Source organism: Arvicanthis niloticus, chromosome 2 (assembly GCF_011762505.2).
Source record: "Arvicanthis niloticus isolate mArvNil1 chromosome 2, mArvNil1.pat.X, whole genome shotgun sequence".
Classification (NCBI taxonomy): domain Eukaryota; kingdom Metazoa; phylum Chordata; class Mammalia; order Rodentia; family Muridae; genus Arvicanthis; species Arvicanthis niloticus.
This window is the reverse complement of record NC_047659.1, coordinates 115,899,810-115,927,331: the sequence shown is the minus strand read 5'-3', so window position 1 is coordinate 115,927,331 and position 27,522 is coordinate 115,899,810. Positions and strand designations below refer to the sequence as shown.

Below are 27,522 nucleotides of genomic sequence, written 5' to 3'. Positions count from 1 at the left end.
TGGGTGAATTTCTGCTCCTCCACACTCTGGCTCAGTCCCTCCCAACAGAAAGGCTTTCCCACTGAAATGCTCCCTTTGGGCTTCGTTGGTTGTAGACAACACCTCCTCCTCCTCCTTAACCACCCTTCTTTCCGGTGCCATCAATTTCCTGATCTTTATTACATTAGTTTAAATTGAGGATTATTAGCTTTCTGTTTAGTAGGTATGCTTAAATTTTATGAAAATTATGTTTGTATTACAGTTTGAAATCATTCATGAAGCTGCCATCTGTGTCCCCTAATGACTATAAAATTCTGAATTCATTATATCAGGTACAAATTGCAGCAGAAAAGCACAGGAGATCATTTTCCTGGGGTCTCACGTATAAAGAACGGCCCCTGCTCCCTTCTGAGATTGAGGTGGACGAGTAGCTCTCAGACTGTCACCTCTCCTCCAGCATTCCGTGCCGTTAGTTAGTTCTGCTTTCTTTTCTCATTTGGTGTCAGACAGGAGATTGTTTATGCCTCTGGAATTTTTTACTTTTATGGGGAGCATTTGACAATCTGTTATTTTTCTTCTGAAAATTTGTTCACTGCCCCCCAGTATTCCTGAGACAATGAGAAATGTCTCACTCTTTGACATTTGCCAGGATGTAACTAACTGAGAAGAAAACAAAAACAAAACAAAACAAAACAAAAAAACAACTTTGATTTTGCTTGAAATCAATTGAATGGAGGATTCCTTTCTGGGCTATGGAGTAGATTCTTGACACGAACCTGTCCAGAGATGAGACACAGACTCCAGCTCTTGGACGACAGGAGGCATCTTTCCCTTCTGTTGTCCTCACTGGAGAGTTCACTTCTGACACAGAGGTGTTCTTCTCAGGCCTGTTCCTGGGAGGGACAGCAGTGTGTGTATCCCTCCTTCCCAATCTATCTGTAGCCAACTTGTAACCTTCAGCCACATGGTTTTGCTTACCCAGTTTGGAGGATGTGCCCTTTTTTGTAGACACTGCGTTTCCAAGCCACACCCAGGTTACCCCCGTGGCCTTGTCTCTCAATTGTTGGTAACAGATCCACCTATTGGCTTCTGGTGGTCAGTATCCCTTCAGTGGCCCATGCCTCTGTTTTTCTGTGTTTTGTTGTTGTTGTTTTGTTTTGTTTTGTTTTGTTTTTTTCCCTGGCCAGTGCTAAATTCATTTGACTTGGACTTGACAAGTTTTATCCTTCCTCTTTCTAAGGTGGCTGAAATCTTGGCAGGCATGGGAAGGCATCTCTTCTCTTCTCCAGAACAGTCCATGACTCGTGTGACTCTTGTGGTTGCACTAGGAAGCAAGCTGGTAGTAGTGTTCAAAGCTGGCATGTGCTTACCAATAAAAATAATCACAATAAGTTGAAGAGACAGCTTAGCCGCTAAGAGCACTTGCCCCAGAGGACCCAGGTTTGGTTCCCAGCACTCACATCATTCTGAACTCACAGCACCTGGGGATCTGATGCCCTCTTCTGGCCTCAGAAGACACTTGCATAGAGGTGGTGCATGCACACACAGAGATATATACACATACATAAAAATAAAAATAGTTTAAATATTGACGGAAGGGGTAGATTACAGATTTAGAGGTTGTTAAAAGTGAGCTAGCTGAGTCTTCTTCCAGAGAGGAGAAATCACAGGTAGGGTGTAACACAGACGAAGCAAGGTCTGAAGTTTCACAAATGCACTTTTTAGAACTTGGAGGGTCACTGGTGATGAAGAATAGAAATGCCTTCAACTGGGTACCTCAGAGAAGGGGGTTTTGGAGATAAGCATGGGCTGTGTGAGAGACTAGCCCTCCTCACCCTCTGTCCTGCAGCACAGCTTCCGGTATTACTCTGTGGCCAGGTTCTCTGAACAACAACAACAAAACCCTTAAATTGTGTGTATTTGGATATTGAAAACACTGCAGAATGTATTAGAATGAGGCATACTGACTAGAAGTTAAGGGTTGTAATTATATTTTATGAAATGTTGTCTTCTTGCTGTGGGTTTAAACTGTCATCATTTTAATTTGGCTTACAAATGTGGGACAAAACCATGGGGGAGATTTGGAGTCAAGGACACAGGAAAAGACATAAGAACTGGAAGGTCCCCAGTGATTCAGCTGCCCTTTCTCCATCACTCTATGTACCTTTGATTTCTATGTCCTTCTGGAAAAAATTAAATTGGAACTCCCCTTTACCACTTCTTCATTTCATTTTTCCTGTTGTAAAAAGGGCAAGAGCTTAGTGTGCTGCTCACTAAAGCTGCAGGGGCAGCTGGGCACACATGGGCAGATGCCCGAGTCTCTGGACAGCTGGCTGAGTCCTGTGTTCCATCTCCAAAGTGTGAGGCAGCGGCTGCAACCAGTGGGCAGGTGAGGGGGAGTCAGGCTAACAGCCATACCACACTGTATTTCTTTCTCATTTAGTGAAAAGCAGAGGGAATACTTAAGTAGCAAAAAGAGGTGTCTCTCCAGTTCTCTTTATTCTTTAAACCAGAAAGACATTTTTTCTACCCTCTGAGAATAAGGCTTCTTTAAAACATAAAAGCTATTAAAAAAAAAAAAAGAGAGAGAGAGAGAGATCGATCCGAGCCACTGAAAGAGCAGTCCATTCACAGAAGCACTGGCCTCCCCGGGGAACTTGCTAGAGACACTCTTATCTCAGGGTACCCTACTCTGAAGCTCCCTGGTCAGAGCTTCCGTCTTAAAGGGATGCTTAGGGGTAGTGTGTAAACAAACAATTTGTGAAGTGTCCTCGCAAGGTGCATATAAGGGATTTAATATCAAGAAAGTTGAAATAGATCAACTCAGCTTTCACTCATCTGGGGCACGAAGTAAGGATGCTGGTGACTGGCCCCGCCTAGAATGATTAGAGCAATTCCTGGGGACACAGATGTAGATATAGTTTGGAAGCACCCCAGGAGGTCTCAAAGTGCAGCCAAAGATGAGGATATGCATTCGGTGATGCCCAGGCTCCTTGGCTCATGCAGAACATGGGTAGACTAAGGACCTGTGGGGCCCTCTGTGCTACCTGCCTCCTCCCTGCCTTTGAGATACAAAGGAACCACACATACTCCATTGCCAAGTCCACAATGCTGGTGAGATAGTTTCAGACCCTGCCCTTGAGTTATAAAGTAAACCTATTTACTTGGAAAGATACCTGGTTTTTGTGCACTCCACAAAAGGACACTACACAGGGTGGTGCGGGAGCCCCAAGATCTGCTATCCTCAGACTGGGAGCAGCTTCGGTTCTATCCAGCAACTCAAGCAGAAAGTGTGGTCACTGGGAAACTAGTCAATCTGATTTCCTAGTTTTATAACTGAGAGACAAAATAAAATAAGGGCCGACAGAAGGTGCACATGTTTGAAATACTTTTGCGTGAGCACATTGCCCCAGCCAAATGCTAGCCTCTTGAGGCATAAATTAATTTAGCACAAATGCATGCCTGGTTGGGTCTGGAGTCTGCTATGATGATCCATAAGTGTTAGACTTTGGGACAACAGCTTCAGTAATGACATTTCTCCAACTAGCTGTGATTTCTTTTTTCTTTTTCTTTCTTTCTTTCTTTTTTTTTTTTTTTTTTCTTCAACAGAATGTTTTTCTTGGAATGGCTTTCTCGGGAGGGTTTGCAGACATGATTCTGGTCATGTGTACAGGCCGTGAAGAGCACTTTCATGAATACAGAGTGGTAGCTATGCAGAAAGACAAGATGCTCTTCACTCAGAGAGTATATACCCCAGTAAGCATACTGCCCTGGAGATCTCCGCATGTGCCAGTGGCATCCCGTGTGCAGCCTTACCTGGTACTGCTGCCCTGTACAGAGAATGAGGTGGTCGTAGAACACGATCTCATTCTTGGAAACCACAACCTGCTTGGCTGCTCGGTCTATGGCCGTCATTCGACCAACCACAACGTTAACCCAGGAGCACAGTGACATCAGTGCATAATCTTTATCATTAAAACAGTGGCTGCAGAGAGAGAAGCTCCGTCAGTGACATTTGAGCAGCTGACAGCGGGCATTAATTAGACATCTGGCAGAGCTGGTTCAAGTCCCCTAGTGAGCCGTGTCTGTGCTCTTGCTGTGAGTTTCCCAGGACCAAGACTAAGAGATTTTTTTTCCCCCCTTATGAAACACTTAGTCACAAATTGACAGTCACAAATTGACATCCTCCTATTAAAGCTAAATTGTTCCACCTGGCTTAGGCTGGTCCACAAGGGAAAGGTGTGTGACCGTGTACGTGGGATCACTTACACTTCTGTACCTATTTCATAATGATCAAAATCTACTTGAACTGTTAAACTGTCCTACTGGCCACAGAGGGCTCAGTAGTTGAGCACTGGCTGATCTTCCAGAGGATCCAGGTTCAATTACCAGCACCCACAGATTCCAAAGGAATGTATAAGAAGGAATATAACACCACAGGGAACCCCCAAAGGCAGGTGTCGGACAACTAAAATGTGAGGGACCCTTCCTACTTGCTGCGAACTTTACGTAAAGGACTCATTCCTTGTGCCCAAGTAACAAAACCCATTTTCAGAAAATGTCACTTAGGGAGTTAAGTTCACAGCCTGTGCAATGCCTGGAGATTTGGGAGCCCAGTATGAGGGGCAGAGGTGATCTATGGGACCAATACTTTCCCATCAGCCTGGGATGGCTGAGAGCTCTGGGGTTATGGGATGCTGGTGGCAGAATGGACTTTCTTCCTCTTTTCTGGTTCTGTTTTGATTGAACATTCTATTGTAGTGACAGCTGAAGCAGGATCCTTATGGTTCGAGTTTGTTTAGAGAGGTGGGGGGGGGGTGTTTAAAGGTTCTATAGAATTTCTCAAAGGTTTCACCTTCTATAAGTGACATTTTCATGATCCTAGCTGGAGGGTTGAGAATCTGCATTGACAGGACAACAGGTAATCCATTCAAATGTGGGCTACATCATCTTTTCTGCTAAGAACTGTGCCAAGGTCTGTATCTTTCTTCTTTTGCCAATAAACCTGGACCCCAGGGACCCTTTGTCCCCGTTTCCTCACCTCCCAGTGTAGGATAATGAGCCCATCCCATGTGCTCTGTGAGAATGTCGGAGATGCTGTTTTGTCGAGTGCGATGCATATGTGAAGGCTCTTATTCTAAACACTATTAATGATACATAATCCTGTTTACTCTCTTTGGAGGCAAACAGGATTCTGAAGTGGTAATGGGAGGACATTTTTTTCTTTTTGATCCACGCATGAGTCTGGTCTTACTACACAAAGAGCATTCTCGTAATGGACGCACATTAGACCCCGTTATGGGGCCTGTGAAAAGAGACGGGAGCACTGGGCTTTGTGCTTCTCCATGAAACAACACTTAAAAACAAGAAAATGTCTTCTTAATAAAAAAGGAAAATAAGGGGCTGGCCTGTCACAGGGAAATAATGGGTAGTGAGATGAAATTCTCTTTAAAAAAAAAAAAAATTGATAGCTTTACAGGAATATATGAAACTTCGCTGTTTCCACACAGTGTAGAAGACACACAAAGGATTATTCGTATTTGGTATGCAGTCTCCACCATAAGCCATCCAAGATGAAAAAAAAAAAAAATTAAATATAGTTAGTGCCCAGGGACTAGTCTTGGGAGGATTTGCCCAAAGATAAAAGCTCTCAGGGGAAACTTGTGGGCAGCTAAGACAATGCTGTTCCTAATGGCAGTGGGACAGTAGAGTTGGCAACGTCAGAATGCGTATTTCAGAGTTGGAATCGGAAACTCTGTCCAGTGGGAGCTGAGGCTTAGGAACATTCGGTTTTCAAGAAGCTTTGCTGAGACACAAAGAGAAGCTCTGAAGACTGTGCCTGATGGGCGCACAGTCTGTTAGCTTCCTCATTTCAAACGTCATTGTGTAAGCTCATCCCCTCATTTTGGATATTACTACCCCTCTGGACTGTCTGCTGTGCCTCCACCAGACGAGTCAAACTATTGTGAAATTCTCCACCTTCTTTTTTTTTTTTTTTTTTTTTTTTTTTTTTTTTTTTTTTTTTTTTTTTTTTTTTTTTTTTCTGTTAAGCAGCTTTAGAAGCCTAAAGACTTTAACAGAGCAGAGACTGTCTCCCAGCTTCACACCCTCACCCAGGACCTCTGGAGAAAAAGCCAAGGAGGCTCTTACACACAACGCACAATGTGGGAGTTCAGCTTCCACAGGCAAGCTCAGCACTGACTCAACAGTCATGGGAGAGGGCACTGGGGATGTAGCTTGGTGCTAGAGTGATTGATTGCCAGGCATCCACACAAAGAAAGAGAAAAATGAAAAGTCATCTTCGTAGGAAGATTTTTCTATGGAGAAACAGCTGGGAGCAGTGGCACAGGCCTCTATCCCAGCACTCAGGAAGTGGATAAGCCGCCTGGGATCCATAGCGAGGCCTTGTCTCACCAAACAACCAGAAACACCTCAGGGAAATTTCTGGAAGACGGCATAGATAAGGTAGAGGTGCACCGGAGGTACATTTTACACGCCTGAAACCTGGTAGTGAGAAACACCCCAAGCCCTCAGTGTACAATCTGAAGCTACTCCATAGAAACAAAGGACTGAGCAGACTCACACCTCAAAGAAGCAGGGTTCTTCAGAAGTGGAAAGAAACTTTGAGGTTTGCAGGGGATTAGCTGTGACACACTGGGAAGGACTGCTGTAATTAACTTTCGATTATTCAGGGTTGATTGCCCAATTAGTGGCTTTCTCCTGCTTCCTGTTTCTCTTCCCTCCCACACCTTCTTCCAGCTGCCTCCTAGGCACATTGTTAGCACCTCAACCAGAGGCTAGACAAGGGGGATGGGGGGAGAAGACAAAAGTGGCTATTTATTTAAAAGAAAGAAAGAAAGAAAGAAATCAACAACAGTGATGAAGTAAAGAACTGAGGACAAGTTCACTGTCCATGGTTAAGAAGGAGTTTGGATTATTGGATTTATGCACGTTATCATTATTGAACGCCATGATCCTTTCTGAGGACCATTTGAAAGACAGTTCTGGGTTCAACCTCTGGTCCCTGACCATCATGATTCTGTGAAGGTTCCCACTCAAGCCAGTTTGGCTGTTGGGTCTTGTCCTTCATGAAGATGTCCTTTGCTGGTTCTTCTGAGGTGATCTTCAACTAGGTAACATTATAAAATCCCTGCTATAGTGGAGTGCAAATTGTCCCCTTAGGATTTGGGACGGAGATCACAGATGCCATCTTAAAAGGACAATGATGTAATAGTTAGGAGGATTTCATGAGCCAGGAAGGAAAACAGTGCAGAGTCAGGTTCAGTTGAGTGTGTTGGTTGTGGCAAATGAACAGGATAGTCAGTGTAGACTGTGGGAAAGGACATTCAAGGAAAAGAAAAACAAAGATTTGCCTGCTGGATTTGGGGCACATCGTAAGATTGCTGGTCTGGAGAGAATGCAGAGAACTGAGCAGAGATAATAAATGATATTGTCTGTGAAAACAGGTAGATTTTTTTATAAAGTTCATGTTTTCTAGAACATTCTGTGATGATGACAGCATTCTGAAGGTAGCTGTGCTATTGTGATAGCATGCTAGCTGTTTGGGGGGGGAGGAATGAGAGTGGGGAGCTGAAATTTCCAACTCATTTAATTTTAATTAATTTAAGTGGAAACAGCCCCTTGTGGCTTGTACCAACTTTCTGGACAATAGAGCTCTGAAAGGCAAGGAGCTGATAGCACCTGAGTAGTGTGTGTGTGTGTGTGTGTGTGTGTGTGTGTGTGTGTGTGTGTGTGTGTGTTGTTCAGGGAACTGGGTTGAGAGGCAGAGAGACAGAGTAGAGGTAAGGATACCAGATTACTCCATGCAGAAAATCAGACACATAGCCATCACTATGATATGTCCAACCTTGGAATAGCCAGAAACTTCCCCCAAGCCGACTGACTTCAATTCACATTTCTTTGGAATAATGTGATTTAGAAAGTAGGAACTGGGGCTGGAGAGTTGGCTCAGCAGGTAAGGGCATGAGTGCTCTTACAAAGGACCTGGGTTTAGTTCCCAGTACCTATGTGGTGGCTCACAACCACTGGAAACTTCAGTTCCAGGAGATCTGGTGCCCTCTTTTGACCTCAGCAGGCACCGGGCACACTCATGGTACATAGACATACATACAGGTAAAACATCCATACACATAAAATAAAACAAATCTTTAAAAAGATTAAAAAAGAGAATGAGAAAGCAAGAGAAAGGGATGTCCATGGGTCTATCCTCTCTTCCTGGCCAGGACCTGCTTATTTTAACCAGAAATTCAGCATACGTTACTGAGAATATCCTTCTCACAAAATCCAAGGTAAATGTAATCCCTGTCTAGACTGTAGGGGTAGGAACGATTCTAGACCTCTCTCTGTCCCTCTGTCTCTGTCTGTCTCTGTCTCTTTCTGTCTCTCTGTGTCTCTCTGTCTCTGTCTGTGTCTCTCTGTCTGTGTCTCTCTGTCTGTGTCTCTGTCTGTGTCTCTGTCTCTGTCTCTGTCTCTCTCTCTCTCTCTCTCTCACACACACACACACACATATACACACACACACACCCCCTAAAGTGCATGGTCTAATAAAGATGGTATTGACAGCTTATTGTGGAGCGCTTGCCTAATGTACTCAAGTCCCCAGGTTCTAACCCTCCCACTCCAAACAACAACAACAACAGAACTCCACATTCCGACAAAGCTGTTGGAAAGGGGCCTAGTTCTGCTGGTAAAGAAGGGGTAGGTTTGCCCAGTGAAGGTAAAACAAGTCTTTCTTCAAAATGACAGTTAATCCCTTCATCATAGATCCTGCTATGCCACCACCCCTCATCTGGAGAGGGGGCAATTTCCCTTTCTTTCTCTCCACTTTAAACACTGGGAGACTGTTTCTCCAGCAGGGAGCCTGTGTTTTGCATCCAGAAACTAAAATAGGTGGACCCGATATGATAAGGAAACAACATTTCTAAGTACAGGTGTTGTCAAACGGTGCCTCTACTGGGAGAGAAGAGCAAAGCTCTCCTGGCCCAGTTAGCACAGGTTTAAGCAGACCAGCTTCGGGTACCTTATGGTGAGGGAGGGGTGAAAGAGACTCACACCCTAAGGTGGTGCTTGTGAGGTACACTCATGGCCAAGATTTCTCTGTCCTGTTTCTCACATCCCAACGTAGAGCCAGCTGGGCCTGTGAGCTCCATTCAACTGTAGGAACAGGGAAGCTGTCTCCCTATAGATACAAAAGGCCAGCGCCATCTTGCCATGCTGAACCGAATATTCGCCCATTGCCATAGCTAGTCTTATGTCAACATGATACAAGCTGGATTCATCTGAAAGGAGGGAACCTCAGCTGACAAAATGCCTCCCCTCCTGTAAGGCATTTTTTAAATTAGAGACTGATGGAGAAGAGTCTAGCCCATCTTGGGCGGTGCCGTCCCTGGGATGGTGGTTCTGGGTTCTATAAGAAAGCCAGAAAGCAGCACTCCTGCAGCTTCTGTGAGTTCCTGCCCCATGTAAGTTCCTGTCCTGACTTCTTTTGTTGATGAACAGCTGGGGAAGTATGAACCTTTGCCAGAATATTTCATCACAGCAGTAGAAACCCTAAGATGTTTACTGATGGGTTTGAACTTGTATTTCCCAGGTAATACCTGGACTCTAGGGGAAAGGCCCCCACTTTCCCCTTTCCACTTCAAATATCTTTTTTTTTTTCAACTTAAAAAAAACTGCACGCAAATTAAGAAGTTAATTAGGAAGAAAAACGAATCATACTCGCTTGCTAGAAACTTCCTCTTTTCGTTGCCCAAAAGTTTTTTTCCTGGGAGTCCATGAGTTGAAATCAGGGTGAGATTATTAAATTTCAAGTGAGAGCTGAAGAGAAATAAAAAGAAAACAAAAGTTAAAAGATGACTGACCAAAAATTTACTGCGATTCAATTCATCTGTCCTCGACTCTTGGCCTTTTCTTTGGCGGTAGGACCTCTTTTCACACAGATCTTCAAATGGAGCCTTCACAGCAGAAAAGCCAGTGGTTGTGGAAGTGGCTGATTGCAGAGAATTCTAGAGGCTATGCACAGCGGACAGCAAGGAAACCAAAATGAATCCCACAAATTGGGAGGTGGCAGATAATTTTGCATAAACCAGTGCCTATTTGAGTGTCAGCCCACCTCCAAGAAACTGGAATCCTAACCCCCACAGCACAGCACACACTTCGAATGTATTTTCCCTGGAATCCTCGAGGCAACATGACGATAGCAGTCATCATATTAGCTTTATTTTCTCAGGTAAAACTGAGGCACAATGGTTTTCAGAGGTCATCTGTTAGGTGTCACCTCACCTAACTTTTGCCTATGGAGTGGTCCCCTGGAATTGGAGTGTGTGTGTGTGTGTGTGTGTGTGTGTGCGCAATAGACTCCCCAGTGAACACCAAAACCTGAAGGTGCCCAAGTCCCTGATTCAAGATGCCATGACATGCACACATAAGGTATACACCACCATTTGAATACTTAATATCATCTCAGTTGTTAAACTTATACAAAATAAAAAGTAAGTAGCTGGTCTACTGTGTTGTGTTTGAACAGAGTCTGCATGTGCTCAATGCAGTCAAATTTTTCTCCCAAGGATTTTCTGCTGATGCTGGTTGAATATATGGATGAAAACTCCAAGGAAAGAGATGCAGGATGCACTGTCCTGTAGGCCTGAAATCGTTCAGATGCTTTTACAGATCATCTAATTCCCACAGTTCAACACCAGCCTTTCCACTTTCAGACATGCATAGTTACCCATGTCACTTACCCATGACCAAGAGTGCCACCTAGCAGGATGTTTTAGAGGATTCTTTTTGAGAGCAAGGCTGTCACTTGGCATGACAGCATACAACTACAATTCCAGAACTTGGGAGGCTGAGACAGGAGGATGATCAATTCCAGGCCAGTTTTTGGCTAAACATTTGAGACTTTTTTAATAAACCAAACCAAACTGAAGAGACAAACTTTTATTTTTGTGCCATGCTTTCCAGAGCCCGGGCCACTCACAGGCATTGTCACAGAGATTAATCTTCAAAACAATCTACAGTGCAGCTTTGGAGATAATCGCAGGTTATGTGTATTTCATGCGACAGAAAACGAAGGCTGGCAAAGGTAAGTGCTTTGCTTAAGGTCTCCAAGGCAGCAGGAGACAGTGAAGCAATTTCTGCTCTCCAACCCCAGGAGGCATTCACTCAGGCTTCAGGAGACTGCCAAGCTCCTGTAAAAGGTTCCAGGAACTCACATGCTTAGGACTCACTCTTCTCTAGTGGCCTCTCAGTATTTCAGATACTCCTCTTGTGATTTAGCAAAGATATTCTGGGTGAGATCTTTTCCCAGGATGCTCACTGATATGAAAGGCAGTTTTCCCCTAAAAATCTCTTCTTGGTTTATGTGACCCCTTTCAATCAATCACATGCCAAAAAGGAAGGGCCTTCACCAGGCCAGAGGAGAACACCTGCCTTCCTTTCCTAAGAGGAGGCTGGCGATTCTCCAATGTACTGGCAGCCTGTTACACAGCACTAAAGACAGGCCTCTGGGTGATGGCACGGGTGACAGGCTGAACCTGACCTTTGAAAGCAGCTGCATGCTAGGAAAGGTCTGGAGTCTCTACGGATGGCTATCATTTAAGAATGAATATTTCCATTCCATATGGAGAAAACCAAGCTTGTCTTATCCTCTAACAATAAGAATAAAATGTCTGACTCTCTTCAAATAGCATAAAGGCCACAGTTAATCCTGCCTACTCAGGCTGTCAGTCTGCAAGAACACACCGATGACAGGCTTAGATTTATGACAGTCCCATGGAAACCACAAATGATAAGAGTGCGTTTGTATCCACGGATGGTTAAAGTTTACTCTGGTTCTGGATCAAAATATACTTTAGATTGGACTAGTGAGAGCCACATGCAGGTGTTTTACATCTCCATGCAGACAGAAGGCTTGACGGTTATGCATGCGGCTTTACCGTTTACTACAAAACCCATCCCTTTGGTATGAATAATAATTTGAATTATCTAATGGCATGAATCAAATTACTTTTAAATTGCTAGATTGCCACATTATGTTATCCTGAATTATGCTACAATTAAAATTTTTCCCAAAAGATTAAAGAATGTTCCCACAAGATAGAGGATGATACTGTTGTTTTCTCTCTCTCTCTCTCTCTCTCTCTCTCTCTTTCTCTTTCTCTCTCTCTCTCCCTAACATTACCTATAATGATATAGTACAATTTTTTTGGAATTGAGTGAGATTTCTTGAATTGTGTTTGTCTAAAAGAAAGAGCTTTTCTTTCTTTTCTTCAGCCATAGCGAAATTCCCCTTGCATTCTTTCCCATGGCTGTCCTGGCCCTTTATCTAGTCTTCAAGTCCTGCTGTGTCCTTCCTTGCTCATCCTGCATCATAAAGACAGCGCACAGAATTCCTTGGCTTCCAACCTTTCCCTTGATCTACAAGAACATCCTCCATTCTGAGGACAGGTGTTTGCCAACGAGCTCGGTCTCCCTATCAAATGCCCATGCCAGCTCATTTCTCTCACAACGACTCAGTATGCCAACCAGTGCTGACTAAGGTGGCTCCTTGGAGCCGATGAGAACCTGTTTCTCTGCTTCTTCATGTGTGGCATCTATTCTCAAAGTTAGCCTGGGTCCACGGTAGCTCCTGGGGCTCCCTTCACCTGTCATGTTAATATTGTGGGCAGAAGGAAGAAATTTAGTGGTAAAAGGCAGAATTCCTCAAGCCAATTATATTAAATTAGAGTTCATGTAAGCCAAGAAAAAAAAAATGATGTGCCAACTTGGCGGCACCCAGAAACTAGAGCAGTTCCTGAGAACAGTGGTAATAGATGGCATCTGAAGAAAACGCAGAGGAGACATACAGAAAACAACTTAGTCAAATGCAGCTTAGTCAAGGGCCTACTCGGTTGGCTGGAGAGCCTTCTGAACCCAACCTTTACTATGACTGACTTCACGCTGGTTTAAGTTGGCCCACCGCAGGAGCCTGTTCCAAATCAATGGCTTCCTACCAATGTCATCTAACAGCGGGAAGGACAACGTACTAAAGATCCTATCAGGCAGCCCTGTGTGACATTTCTGCTTATATTAGCAGAATCATTGCCACTGCCACATGTCTTTGCAAAGGAAGTCAGAAAACATGGGTTTTTCTGAAACATGGTGTGATTATCTTTTCCTCCCTAAGAACTCACATGGCCCTGAGTTCTCTCACTAAACACAAAGCACAAGTGAATCTTGAGAGACAAGTAGCACATCAAGCTCATGAAGGAAGCAGGCGGTGAGGATGAAAGAAAAGACCCAGGAATCAGGATTTGGGGGGAAAAAAAAATACATGACATACTCCACAAAGTCTACAAAAGGGGATGCTTACACAGGATGATGGGAACCAAAAAGAATAGCATGTCATCCAGGGACTAGCTAGGTAGGGTGCCAGAGGGTCTAGGGAGAGGGCACATGGGAGACAAGTAGGGGGTTGCCACTGAGGAGCTATGGTCACATGCTTGGCTGTCATAAAGTTGTTTTTAATGACTTTTTAATTAGCCAGCTCTGCCTCATTTGTGCATTTATTTCTCACTAAGCTTCCCAGTCTTCATGCCCACTCCCCAGGGTGATTTAATCTATCACTATCTTACATATTTCCCATAATGCACTTGACTATATTTTGATGTTTCTTCTGAGCTCTGGACCTAATTTCTAAATGCTCCAGAGTCATCCCAAGTTCAGTGTGTCCAAGCTAGGATGCTCCAGGTCACATATACGGCCAACAGAGCTCTTGGCCATCTCCACCCAACTCCATTCTCCATCAAGGTCATGGCCAACTCATCATCTCTTGAGTTAGGAATTTGGAAGTTCACCTTAGATTCCTGTCCTCTCAGCCACTTCCCGTGCCAGTCACTGTGCCTGGTCATTTTCACCTGATCTGTATTCTTGAAGGCCCCATCTGCCAGTCCCTTAGCATACTAGGGTAGCTGACCATCATCTCGCCTGAAGGAATGGGCTTAAGGTTGTGTCCCTAGTATACATCTCGCTCCTGTCCCTCCTCCACACAGTTACTAGAAATACCTTTTTACATTAAGCTGTATGTCAGTGTTCTCTGGTTTTGAAGTCCAACCTTTGCATGGTGCCTTGGTAGCAACAGAGCTGAAAAGTAAGAGCATGCATGGCCTTGAGAATCAGGCTGTCTTAGCTGGACCCACAGTGCTGTCTTCTTGACCACAGGGAAGTTATTTAACCTTTTCACCTTATAGAATTCGAGGGATAGAACACTAAGAGGTCTTAGGGGAGCTGTGTAGATGACGGGAAATAGTACCTAACAGTGTTCAGAACAGTCTGCTGTACAGAACAGTTTCAGTGAATATTAACCATTTCATTGCCAAGGTATTAGTCCAGAGTCACTAGCATGACGGCTAAGTCTTCATGGTCACAGGCTAATCTAACTTTCCCATTGTTTGTACAATCAGCCTTCTCAGCGCTCACCGAAGGTTCCCCACCTCCCATGCCTCCAGATGGAAGCACACCAGCATTTTCTTTTCTTTTTTTCTTTTCTTTCTTTCTTTCTTTCTTTCTTTTTTTTTTTTTTTTTTTGGTCTCCAACTTTGTATCTTTGCTACCCTAGTTTTCTGTGCAATCTGACGCAGCTCCATCTGAATACTTGATTTGATTTAGCTCAGTTGTAAAGTCGAGAGCACTGGGGATGGAATATGGAGATGAAATGTTTCAGAGTGCACATTTGCCTACGTATGAGTATTCAGAAAGTTCCTGCAGACAGAAAAGGTCTCTGGGTACAGCTTGGCTTTGAGCAAGCACTGCAGGAAGAGGCAACAAACAGCGGAGGTCCAGATAAAACCTCAGTCTCAGATTTAGTGGCGTTGGCTTAATGTATATCAACACTATCTAGCAGCAATGTGAGACCTCTGCTCCAAAACCAAAGGTCACCACAGTGGGCGGAGGTGGGAGAGGCGGTTCAAGTTAAGTGCTCAGGCCGATGAAACATTAAAAAGTGCACCTGCATTTTCGCAGCAAATAAATCCATTGGGGATTTCACGTTGCTGTGGATACAAAGGGAGACAACAGCTCAAAAATACTTGTAAAGCGGGGAGGGATTAGAGTACCCAGGGAAATAAGTAAAAGGTTTTGTGTTTCATTCCGAGTTTCAGGAGGACAGCTACAAAATTAGGTCTAAACATCCTTATCCAGCAAATAAAGAGCACACTGCCAATTTATTGTGAGCAAGAAAAGGACACAAAACTTTTTCACGTTGCTTGTCAATTCTGCTAGGCGCTCGCTCATTAATTTTTATATTTTTTGCGTGTGTGTGTGTGTGTGTGTGTGTGTGTGTGTGGCATGACGAAGGCAGCCAGCCAAAGTGAGTGATTTAATTAACTGGCTTTATTAATGCTTCTCTTTGAACAAATAGATAATGTAGAGGAAAAACAATAATTACCTCACATCCATCTAAATGTTTCAATTTAATTTACTAAAACCTCTGCTTTCAGAATTTTATTCAAGACAGTGAAAAAAAGTATTTTCCAGATGACAATAAATCCTATCTCAAGATAGATATGAGACAAGACTTGCTATTTTACAAGTCAAAGGACAGGTCAGATTTAACTCAGTCTTAAAGGTATTAGATAATAGCACACAATTAATGATAAAATGCTATCCACGAGAGGTAAAGGTTGTTGTCAATTTCCTCAACTGGAAGACAAAAAGTATTGAAAACCAAGTCAGAACAAAGATTTATTATAAGCACAGAGGACAGTAAGAGAATCTACCAGTTTTTTTTCCGGAAAACAATTAACTTTCTTTAATGGTGCATATATATGTGTGATGTACGCATGTGCGAGCAGGTGTGTACATGTGCATGTGCGTGTGGGTGTTATATGTTTAAAACATGAGAGACTTTTTGATACATCTCAAGGTATTTGTTTCATTTTTGTTCAGCTAGTAAACATACCAGTGGCTGCATCCATGGCCACGGAGTTGTCAGTAATGTCAAATTCTGGCTGTCAGGGAGACGAAAGAGAGGGAAAGAGTCAAATAGGAGGACGGAGGGGAGGATTCTGAGCCCATGTAGGAAAGGGTGAAGGCTTGTGGGAGTGAGGCAGAGGCTAAAGCTTTCCCCGACCCTACTCTCTAGTTTGGGGGACAACCTTGCCTGAGTCTACCTTGGGTGGTGAGCCAGAATTCTCCTGTTCTCATTAGTCCCTGGAGTAACTAGAATGGAATCTGGAGAAAGGAAACAGCGAATAGCCCTCACAAGCCTGCCCTGAACCCAGCCATCTTCTGTGAGTGACCTGGATACCCTGTGATGTCCCCATAGACCAGGCAGGGGATGGGCATGATAGCCAAAGTCCTGGTCTGCGGGAACATCTGGAGATTAAGGATGGCAGATGAAATGCTTCCGCACCGCACAACTACGAATCTTTACAAAAAAAAAAAAAAAAAAAAAAAAAAAAAAAATCACATTTGGAAAATGATGAGAATAAAATTTAGGGGTCCAGCAAAACCACTATAAATACCAAGAAGCCATCCATAAGACAAACCAGAAAAGCTCTGTACACAAGAAATGCGAAACACAAGGCATAAATCAATCAGGCTCTCATGACGGGACTAGAAGAGCCAGTGACGTCACTTCTGATGATGAAGAAGGGTTCATAATTTGGGCAAGAAGTGGCCATTAGCAAGGCTTTATTAACACCATATGGGCTGGCTTCCTCATGCTTGGCAGTTACTTCTTGGGCTCCATTCTTAACTGGTGATAGGTTCAGTGTGTGGCTTAGTGGGAATTTTTTTCTACTAGGTCCAATTTATATGTAAATACTGGGACCAGAATAATGACCTCAGCTCCATAATCTCAATGATGGCATGATAATTAGGCTTGGTAGGCACTAAAGTAATGATGTAAGTTAGAAGCTATACGATTTCCTGAGAATTAGAAAATGTGGTTTGGAAAACAAACCCATAAACTAGTTTACCTACAATGAACAATTATGGGGTGGGGGGAGTTGTTCCCTTCAAGATATGTCTGTCAACTTTAAGGGAATGGCTATATAAACAGTTCCTAAACCCAGCTGCACTGCAGAATTATTTGCAGCCTGTCAAACAAACAGATCCCTGGAATCTACTCCATCCCCACTAAATTGTAACACCAGGAATTGCGGGCCCAGAAATTATATTTCTATAGCCTTCTCACCCCCATCCCAGTGGCTCACCTATGCAGAAGTATAGTCTGGAGCTTCTACCATCAGTAGCTTATAGAAAGATCACCCAACATCAACCCTAGGTCTAGGAAACGATTTGCAGCATACAATCTTAAAATAAAATAAGGAAGTTTAAAGTTTCTCTCTTTTTTTTTTTTTTAAACCTCAAATGCCTAACTATATTGGTAATTTTGGATCATTTCCTTGAAAAGAATTATTTCCCAAGTACTATAGTTAAAGACAAGCATGCTCTTCAGAGCCATTTTCTTCAGTTAGATGGTCTAGTCTGGTCTGGCTTTCACACAGTGGCTCACAGAAGCCCCACCACTCAGAGAAGATGGCTACCTGCTACAGTTTAGATCTTAGATCTTTCCCAGGGGCCACATGCTGAAGGCTAACTCTCCAAACTGAAATGCTACCAAGAGGTTGTGAACATGAAAGAGTTATGGAGGGAAGGGGTAAAAGGAGGGAAGGGGGAAGATGGGAAGAAGGAAGGGAGGGAGGGAGGGAGGAAGGGAGGGAGGGAGGGAGAATGGGAGGAAGGAAAAAGGAAGTAAGGAAAAAGGAAGGAAGGAAGGAAGGAAGGAAGGAAGGAAGAGAAGGGAAGAAGAAAAGGGAGGAAGATGTAGAAGGAGGCAGGCTGGCCAGATCCTAAAGAACAAGCTTTTGGAGGTTGGTCAAAGCCCTTTTCCCCTTTTCTTGGCTCCCTGGACACCATGAGGTGACACCTGAACTACCATGTGGTCCCTTCCATGATGTTACCCTTCACCAAGGCTCAGAATGATACATCCAGAAGACCATGCACTCAAATCTCTGCACCTTTAACCCCAAATAAACCTCTCGTCTTTTCTAGGAGATTTTCCTCGAGCATTGTGCCACGGTGCTGACCTACAGTGCATGTTCCACCTGTCACTTCTACTAAGGGTTCCCAAGCCTGGGTTTTCAGGCCCACATTTTTCTGTGCCTCACTTACAAAGTTCTATCCAACATCAAGTGGTAAGAGGGCCCCAGTCTGTCATTCCCTTAGTCCCCTCAGAACACCTGTATGTAGTTCTGGATGTATCAAGATAAAGAATTCAGCAGGTACTGGACAGTTCTTTTGTGCTGTATCAGCCAGAGAGTCCTGGCTCTTTCGCAGTTATCCCAAATAAGGTTTTCTCTTAACTGAGTGGCCTTTACATTCATCCCCAGGTTTCTGACTTGTTCCTGACAGACACAGGGGTCTACACCTCACACAGGCTCCAGGAAATATTGAAGGTTCTGGGCAGGAGATCACAGCTTTGACTTCTGACATAAAGAACAAATAATGAACTGTATTTGTCAATGCATCCTTTTAAATCTGAGTAATATTAGAATTGGCTTTGAAGCCTGGTTATCATCTGCTCCCTGGAGGTGTCCCAGATCATTCTTTTCTGACAGCTCAGAGTTTAGTCCTGCTGTGGGGCTGTGGGGGCCATGGGAGGCTGAGCCACTGTGCTTAGCATGCTAACAACACCACAGCTCCTCTCATCCCCAGCTACCAGACTGACTCGGGTCTGGGTCCCTGGTGATCTCTCTGTAGTTCCAACATCACAGTAGGGCAAGATGCAACCTGCCCTTACATTTCTGTTTCAAGTGTCTGCCTGTTCTCTGGGCTCTAGGGAAGTTGGTATGAGCATGCCTTCATCCTGCTTTTGTCCTGGTGTGAACAAAGCAACCAGGGGGCCACATACCCGTCTTTGTTCCTGTGACAGAGACCCACAGGACAGGACACTCACAATCAACTTGCTCATGGGGGTTGGCTCTGAAATCAGCAAGCAAGCACTATTATTAGTCACCTAATTAGTGACAGGCCACACTGAAGGTTTCAGATGTCCTCAGACAAACATAAAGAATGTAATTAGGCTTCTGGCCTTAGGCTGGTTGCTGCCAGTGCCCACAGCTGGGCCAGATACTGAGTGGAACTGCGTCACCTCATAACAGGGTTATGGTTACTTAAGAGTCAGAGCTGCAAAAACATCCTGGTTCTGAGCTATTCTTTACCAGATTCAACCAGGTGAAGGAGCAACATCCAGGCGAGGGAGCCTGAAGCTTTGTCCTTTTCATGGATTGTTTGGATTTTGTTGTTGTCATTGATGTTGTTTTAAGAAAGTGTCTCATTCTGTAATCCTGACTGGCCTGGAACTCATATGATCTGCCTACTTCTGCTTCCTGAGTGTGGGGATTAAGGGTGTACACCACCACTACTGACTTGGTTATTTTTGAGCAAATCTTTCTCAGTATTAGTAATAGAAGCAACAGTACAGGCTTGATGGTGCCTACCAGCACCTCCTGTGAGTTATAGTGTGTATTTGTTTTGTCATATAAAGGTTCATGGGGACACCTCCTAGGGCTGTTTCCATTCGACATTATCTCACGAATCATTTCTACATTTTTTTTCTAGTGCCATCTCTGGCTCTTCAGGAGACTTATTTGCCTTAGAATTGACTTAGGAAGGCTTTGACATTAATAGAGAAACAGGAATTGTGCAACATGAGAAAATATCATGAGATGCAGAAGCATAGAGACAGCCATAACAGACCAGGGTAAAATAGTAACTACTTCAACTCAGTGAGCTGATGCCCAGAAGAGAGTGGAAAGGCCATTCTTGTGAACAACTGTGGGAGAAAACACACTGAATTGGGATACTGTGGGCCAGAGCCTGAGGTGACAGGCGACATCCATGCCTCTGGTCCTCAGACCAGGCAGAGACTAAGAATAGAAAAACAAGACAGGCTTAAAGACCCAGCTCCAGTCTCAGCACCTTTTGCTGGCACAGCATTTCCATATTTCTTTGTAAAAAAAAAAAAAAAAAAAAAACCAATTTTACAAAACCCAGTATGTTCAAAGTATTGCATCTGGGCCAACAGTGGTGTACAGGATGAGTAATAAAAGTCTATTTACCAAGAAAATAAAACATGCAAATAAGCCAGCATAATGTGACCATTCTGATGATTTATAGAATAGACTTCCAATCATAGTTATTCAGAAGGTAATGAGGGCCACTAAATAATAGGCCTGAGCAAAAGGAGTTGTGGTTTCAGACCATGAATATTCAATCCTGATAACGAGGCTCAAACACATCTTCGTTAACTAAAATAGGAACCATTGTAATCCATACATTTTTGGCAATGAGAAAGAAGGTGCTTTTTAGTTTTGTTTTTGTTTTGTTTGCAATTCTTGTGGTGTAAAAACCCGTGTTTCAGGATTTGAGGAACTGCTCGCACATTTTCTGCATCCCACTGGCTGTGAAAACATTTTCCCTGCAGAAAGCTGACAAGATGCTTGAAGAAGTGATGGGTGGCAGAAGGTCAGGTGAATAATGTGGATGAGGCAAGGCTTTGTAGCCCGATTCACTCACCTTTTGAAGTGTCGGTTGTGCCTCATGAGACTGAGTAATTACGGAGAAAACTTGCGTCCAGTCTGCTGCCCAACGCGGGCTGCAGGCGGTACAATGTTGCGTGCATCTCACTGATTTGCTGGGCACACTTCTTGGATGGAACGGTCTCCATGGAGTCGGAAGGCCGCAGTGGATCAGAAGGGCAGTGCCCAGCACCATCATTTGCTGCACATTTGGCTTCGAGAAGGGCTTTGGGGATAACTTGAGACAGTTGTCATATTCGATCCAGTTCTTGTTGCGAGTCACAACCCAACTGGAAAATGGTTCATTGTTGTTCTATATAGATTAAGTCAGGATGACAGTTCAAAATGACAGCTTGAAAAAAATCATCATAAGCTCCTGAGATGTGTGCTTGGTTAGTTTTTCTACTTTCTCACTTGGCTCCAAATGTCAGATATCACGTGGCCTCTACTGAGCTCTCTGGAAACTTCTCAGGTAGCTGTAAGAGAATCAGTAACTGTTCTCAACTGGCCCAAGTCAACTTCCAACAGCAGCCATTGTGTTCCTCGTCTTCCTCTGCTGCACCTCTGGAACCACTGCACTGCCTGTTCACTAGCAGTCCCAAATGCATTGTTGATGTCCATTGTCTCTGTCACTTTAAGACCCATATTGAATTTGAATAAGAAAACAGTTCAAATTTGCTTTCAGTTTAACATCATTTTTGTAGAACAACGTAAACATGACATAAACAGAAAGTAATGTTATTAGCAAAAGAAAAACTCATGAAAGTGACACATAACATACTCACATTTACTTAAGAATTCATGCCAATATCCAATGACAAATCTCAATAATGCAAAATATGTAACCACTTTTGGACCAGCCTAATATTAACAAAAGGGACAATCCAAGATGACACAACACAGACACAGAAATTCTCGATACTTTGCAAGCCAAATTCAAGAACATAAGAAGATCATGCACCACAACCAACTTAGTTTCATTCCAGAGATATAGGTATACTTCAGCACACACAAATCAATACATGTGTGGTAGCACATAACTATATTTAAAGACATAAATCATATGATCATCATCAATAGATGCATAAAAGACCTTTAACCAATTTAATATTACCTCATGATAAAAGCGCTTGAGAAATAAAAGGAATATACCTCAGCATAATGAAGCTATATATAACAAACCTATAGTCAACACTGAGTTGAATGAAATAAAAAAGAAAGCCTTTAATCTAAATTCAGAAACAAGACACACTCTGTCTACTCTTATCCAACACAGTGCTTCAAATCTTATTGAGAGCAAGAAGAGAAATAGAAATAAAAGCAAAAGAAATAAGAGAAGCCAAAGCATCCCAATTTGAAGACAATAAAATCTGTTCTAAAAAAAAAAAAAAAAAAAAAAAAAAAAAAAAAAAAAAAAAAACAAACAAACAAACAAAAAAACCCTAAAGACTTCACTGGGAAAGTCTTCTATCTAAGAAACATTTTCAGCAAATTTGCAGAACACAAAATCAACATATAAAAATCAGTAGTTTTCCTATACACTAGTAATGAAAGAAATGGCGGGGGTGGGGGGGGAATAGTCATTCACAGTGTCTTAAAAAAATAAATACTTCAAGAAGTTAAAGACCTCTGCAATAAAATCATTATTTAGTTATTCGTTTATTTACTTAGTGTGTGTGTGCATGTATATGTGTGTGGAATGCACACACATGTGTAGTCACAGACCAAAAGCAATGTTCAGTGTTTTGTTCTATCATTCTTCACAGTCTTTCCTTGAGATGGTCTCACTGACCCTGGAGCTGGGCCACTGGCACCCACATCCCAGGGATCCTCCTGTCTTTGTTTCCTCCCAGCTTTCCAGTGCTGATGATACAAGCACATAAGACTACACCTGGCTTTTTACGAGGACTCTGAGGTTTTGAAATCAGGTCCTGATGCTTATGTAGCAAGCACTCTTACCCACAAAGCCATCTCCCCAGCCAGACAGCAGAAAGTTTAAAACACTGAAGAAGGAAATTGAACACACTAAAGACAAAGAGACTGTCTGTGCTGATGGATTGGCAGAATAGATATTTATGACATTACTGAAAGCGATCTACAGATTCAATACACTTCCCATGACAATCCCAACATTCTTCACAGGTCTAGATAAATAATCCTAAAATTCCTCAGGAGACCAAAAAGACCTTGAGTAGACAAAGAATCCAAACAGAAAGATCAGTGCTGGGAACATCATACTTGCCTCAGATTATACTACAGAGCTACACGGCCCCAAATAGCATGAGGCTGGTACAGAAACAGACACACAGAGCAGGAAACTAGAAGTCCCAGAGGAATGCACTCAAGTTGCTCCAACCACCTGACTTTTAACACAGAACCAAAATCTACATTGGAGAAAAGATAACTTTCTACAACAAATGGTGCTGAAGACACCAGACATCCGCCTAAAGAACAGAACAAAATTCGAATCTCTCACCCTGCACTAAAACTTAATTTGAAGCAGATCAAACACCTTACTGTAACACCTAAATTTCTCAAACTCCTGGAAGAAGAAAATAGGGGAACACTTCAAGATGTAGGTGTAGGCAAAGCCTTTTCAAAATGGACTCCAGTAGCTAAGGAAATTATAGCAAGAGTTGACAAATAGAATCCTATGACATTAGAAAGCTCCACAGGCAAAGCAAACAGCCTTCAGAATGTGAGAAAAATCTTTAGCAACCACACATCTGACAGGAGATTAATACCTATAATCTATAGACAACTAGAAAAACCCTTACCACCCCCAAATAATTCAATAAATAGATGTGCAAATGAATAGAACATACAGTTCTCAAAAAAAGAGAGAGAGAGAGAGTCTAAAAAACACAGAAAAAGTGTTTAATCTCCTTAGCCATCTGGGAAACGCAAACTAAACCACACTGACGTTACATCTGCACTGAGCTTGCTACCATCAAGACTACAAGTGGGAAGAGGTGCTGGTGAGGTTGTGAGGAAAGGGGAAACCTTATTCACTGCAGAGGGAAATGTGAGTTGGCACAGTCACCATGGAAACCAGTACAGAGGTTCCTCAAAGACCTTAAGCAGAACTACCATCTGCTCTGACCACTCTGCACCTGGCGGTGTACAGCCAAGGACTGTCACCACCACAGAGATGCCCCGTGAATCCCTGTTCACGGTTGCCTTATCCACACCAAACAAGATATGGAACCCGCCTATACGCTAATCCATAGATGAAGAGATGAAGGAAGTGTACCATATAGACACAATGGAATTCCACTCAGTCTTAAAGAGTAGTGAAAGTAGATTGTTCAAGGGATAAAAAGATGGAACTGAGATATTCAAGTTAAGCAAAATATAAGCCAAACTCAGAGAGACGAATAGCATGTTTTCTCTCACACGTAGAATATACACACATGTTTATAAACACACACATGCATATATTCACGAAATGAAGACGGGAGAGCTATGAGCTGGGAGGGAGGGACTTACGTGGAGGAGTAGGAGGAACACAGAGGGGTAATGGAACAGGTAAAAGATAAACTATCACTTTTTTGTTACTGTGAAATCTAGATTTAACTACACATTTATGTGCACGCACATATGAAATGAAAGCAGAAGGGTGACTGGAGAGGGAAAGGAAGCCAGTGAGAGGGGAGGATAATGGGAGCAGGCAGTGTGAGGCAGATATGAAGAAGGCAGACTGATGCAAATGTATGAACATGTCATAGTGGAAGCTGTTATTAATGCCCTAACCAAAACATCAGTACAAATAAATAACAGATAAAACATTGAGTTTCCCCCAACTGGAGTTAGAGTCTTCCTGTGTATTCCAGGTCTGAACTTACTATGTAGCCCTAGCTTGCCTGGAACTCTTGGCAATCCTCCTGCCTCAACCTTGAGAGTGCTGTGATTGCAGGCTGAGACACAAGACTTTTAGTCTTACTTTCTTTGTGAGGCAATGCTCTTGCTCTCTGGTGTAGGTGGAGATTACCTAATTGTCTCTTGATTGGGTCAATAAAGACAGCAGAAGCCAATCAGTGGGCAAAAGATGAGGTGGGATTTCCATACCTGGCAGGAAGAGAAGGAGACAACGAGAACTGGGAGCCAGACCAGGCGGTGGAGCAGATAAGAAGCTGCCATTACGTAGGTCTCTGGGGGAACTAATAGTTTGTAGCCTCTGCAGGCAGCTGCGGAGGCCAAGAGGGATAGAGCAAGATATTCTTTGCTCAGCCTTTGAATTATGTGGTTAGTTTTGAAATATAAACGTCTCTAGTGCTTTCCTTCCATAGGGCTAAGGGGGGCTGAGGAGGTAAGATGGCCACTGCTGGCAGGCCAGAGAACAAAGAAAGACCAGAGCAACTTGGAGAAGCTAGCCATGGGAGCTGGGTGAGACAGCTATTGCTGGCATCTGGTAAGGAGGAACAGGCTACACTCTTGGGAATATAGGTGGTGGCTGTTCTCAGAGCATAGCCAGGATTTTGGGAAAGCGATAGCTAGATATGGGGGCTGACTAGATGGCAGGTGAGCAATGCTGTTCTACAGAGCCTAGACAGAGCAAGCATGGTTTATAAAATTACATGCAACACCCTGGGAAGGGTCCCTGGCCTCACTGATGCTCTGTTGCTGGAACTACTCTTGACCTGATGACTGACTCATGCCTTTTAATCTGGGAACAAGGAGTTCATTTTAGCCTCGACTAGGGCTGACCAAGTTCCTTGCCTAGGGCTGCAGAACCTAAGGGTCCCATACTGTCACACTACATCAGCACAGATGACAGGGTGGCTCTGGGGCCACATGCTTCGTCACTGACTGACAGTAGCAGGTAGGCCAACTCCCAACGATGTTCTTTATCCATTTCTCAGTGAATGAAATTATCAAGATCTTACTAGGAACAGTGTTGACAAGAAAGTCAGTCAAACACCCGGATGTCCCAAACTAAGAGCTTTCTGTCCCAAAGAGCCAGGCAGTGGCTGGCTCACTATCCCATTTGAACTGTAGCTTAAGAATAACACTGGATGTCCTGAGCATTGTGAAATACATCTATAGTTCCCAGGAATATGCCTCCATGCCTGTCTTTCTCCAATCAGTCTTGTATACCACAACCAATCTTTTATGACCAAAGCCAGCATTTTCTTCCTGTATGTCCCTGTTCCAAGTAAACTGTAGCCTCCTTTCCTAGATCAACTGCTGACTCTCAGAGTCCTGTGCCTTGGCAGAGCAGGTAGGAGAGAAGGCTAAACCACCTGGGCAGAAGGAGCTACCACTGGCCCTTCCTTGGTTTTCTTCCCGGTTGCTTCCCCACAGTGGCTTTGGTACTCTGATGCCTTGCAGAAGGAAACAAATTACCTGCACTGGTCTTCAACCTGCATGACCTTGCACGCCCTCCCTCATGGGACTCCTGGCAGCTGCAAAAAGAGCTGGAAGCAAGGCTTTCAGCTCCTTCACCCAGTGCTGGGGGAGCCACTAGGAGAAGGCAGTCAGGAGAAGGCAGGAGAAGGCAGTCAGCTAGGATGCTGACGAGTACATCCAGGGAAATACCTGCCATGCCATCTGGTATTGGGGACTCTAGAGGCCACGCCATAGGAAAGATAAAGGACTATCTCAAGGCCAAACAACCAAAGACATGAGGCTATGTCCCCAGGACACATGGAAGTTAAGTTTCAGATAGAACTTCTTCATCATCACCACCACTGTCATCATCATCCCCAAATAGGTGTGGTAGCACATGCCCAGAATCCCAGCAAATTAGAAGACGGATGAAAGAGAATCCTAAGTTTGAAGCATGCTGGGAAACAGTGAGAGTACACCCATTAAATTTCTTTTTTTTCAAATCTAGCCCCCTAATCCCCTGCACTCTCCCATGGCCTAGAACATGCTGGGTGCTGACTTTGAGCAAACCCCTTTAGCTCTCTCATAGCACCCAAGCGTTGGCAAGGTTGAGCCATGTTAATGCTGCTATAACAGGGAGAGAGAGAATATACCAGCTGCTTTGGAAGGAAGAGGTGTGTACTTTGCCATTTCTTACATGGTAAGGATGTAAGAACAAAGAGTGTCTGTCACATCACAAGGTGACAGAACTAAATGGAAACCTGTCCTGGGCTTCAGGTGTACTCCCCAGAAAAGTACATGTTAAGTCTTTCGAGTTAACAAGGCAACTCAAGAGCCCAGGCAACTTCCCCACCCTAAATCTTGCTTTGAAAATTTGGATTTAATCGTCATGGGTAGGCAGCATTTGGTTAAATGCCTTCAATTTCATTGCAGGCCCAGTTGTGTATAAATTTAGTTCAAGTGGCAAGTAAACCAGTAAAGTGAACTATGCAGTAAGTTACTATGGAGATTGCTAATTTAAAATAATTAGAGAAAATAATGAGAAAACGATTTCCTCTCTCAAGGATTAGAGATCTGTAAGCTGATACCAGTCTCCTCGAGAACATAATCCCTATAATGAAGACAGAGAATTTCGAGTGCTTTAAAAAGGTCTCTCTGAACAGGGAATTTAATCAACCAAGTACTTATACCAGAACTTATATTTGTTTTTATTGAATCTAAGTCAATTTCACATAAGGAAAATTACATGTATATATCTTAATGCAATCATTTTAAGCAGAACATTATAAGCATTACAGCCAAATTAAGATTTAAGACCTGTTGATAACCATGTCTTGACTTTCCCAATTTCAAAAACCCCACCCCACTAAATCATCACTCAGTTATGGGCTGCATAAGGCTTGCTGTTCAGAGTCTTGGGAGCAGGGACCCAGCAGGAGAGTTAAACACCCCAACTACAACGCAGCGCCCACAGGGAAGCCCCTGCTCTCACAATGCTCCTCATGACTTCAGTTCTGCCATGAAACGCTGCTAAGTGACCACAGGGTTGAAGCATATGTACTCCGATGTAACCTTCAGGCACAACACACAATGCATTTCTGATTAACTTAGGTTATCTTCTGCAGAGTCG

At 43.4% G+C, this 27,522-nt stretch overlaps 1 protein-coding gene across 4 annotated transcripts in view; it reads right to left on the bottom strand.

Moving 5' to 3' along the window:
• Window positions 1-27,522, bottom strand: part of Cfap61 (cilia and flagella associated protein 61) — a 272,260-nt gene that overhangs the window by 107,192 nt on the left and 137,546 nt on the right. For all 4 annotated transcript variants that reach the window (XM_076929907.1, XM_076929906.1, XM_076929908.1 and 1 more), the window contains 2 exons: window positions 9,718-9,816; window positions 3,796-3,964 (listed from right to left, as the gene is read on the bottom strand). In XM_076929907.1, the coding sequence (XP_076786022.1) occupies window positions 3,796-3,964; window positions 9,718-9,816 (268 nt within the window). The remainder of the gene's footprint in view (window positions 1-3,795; window positions 3,965-9,717; window positions 9,817-27,522) is intronic.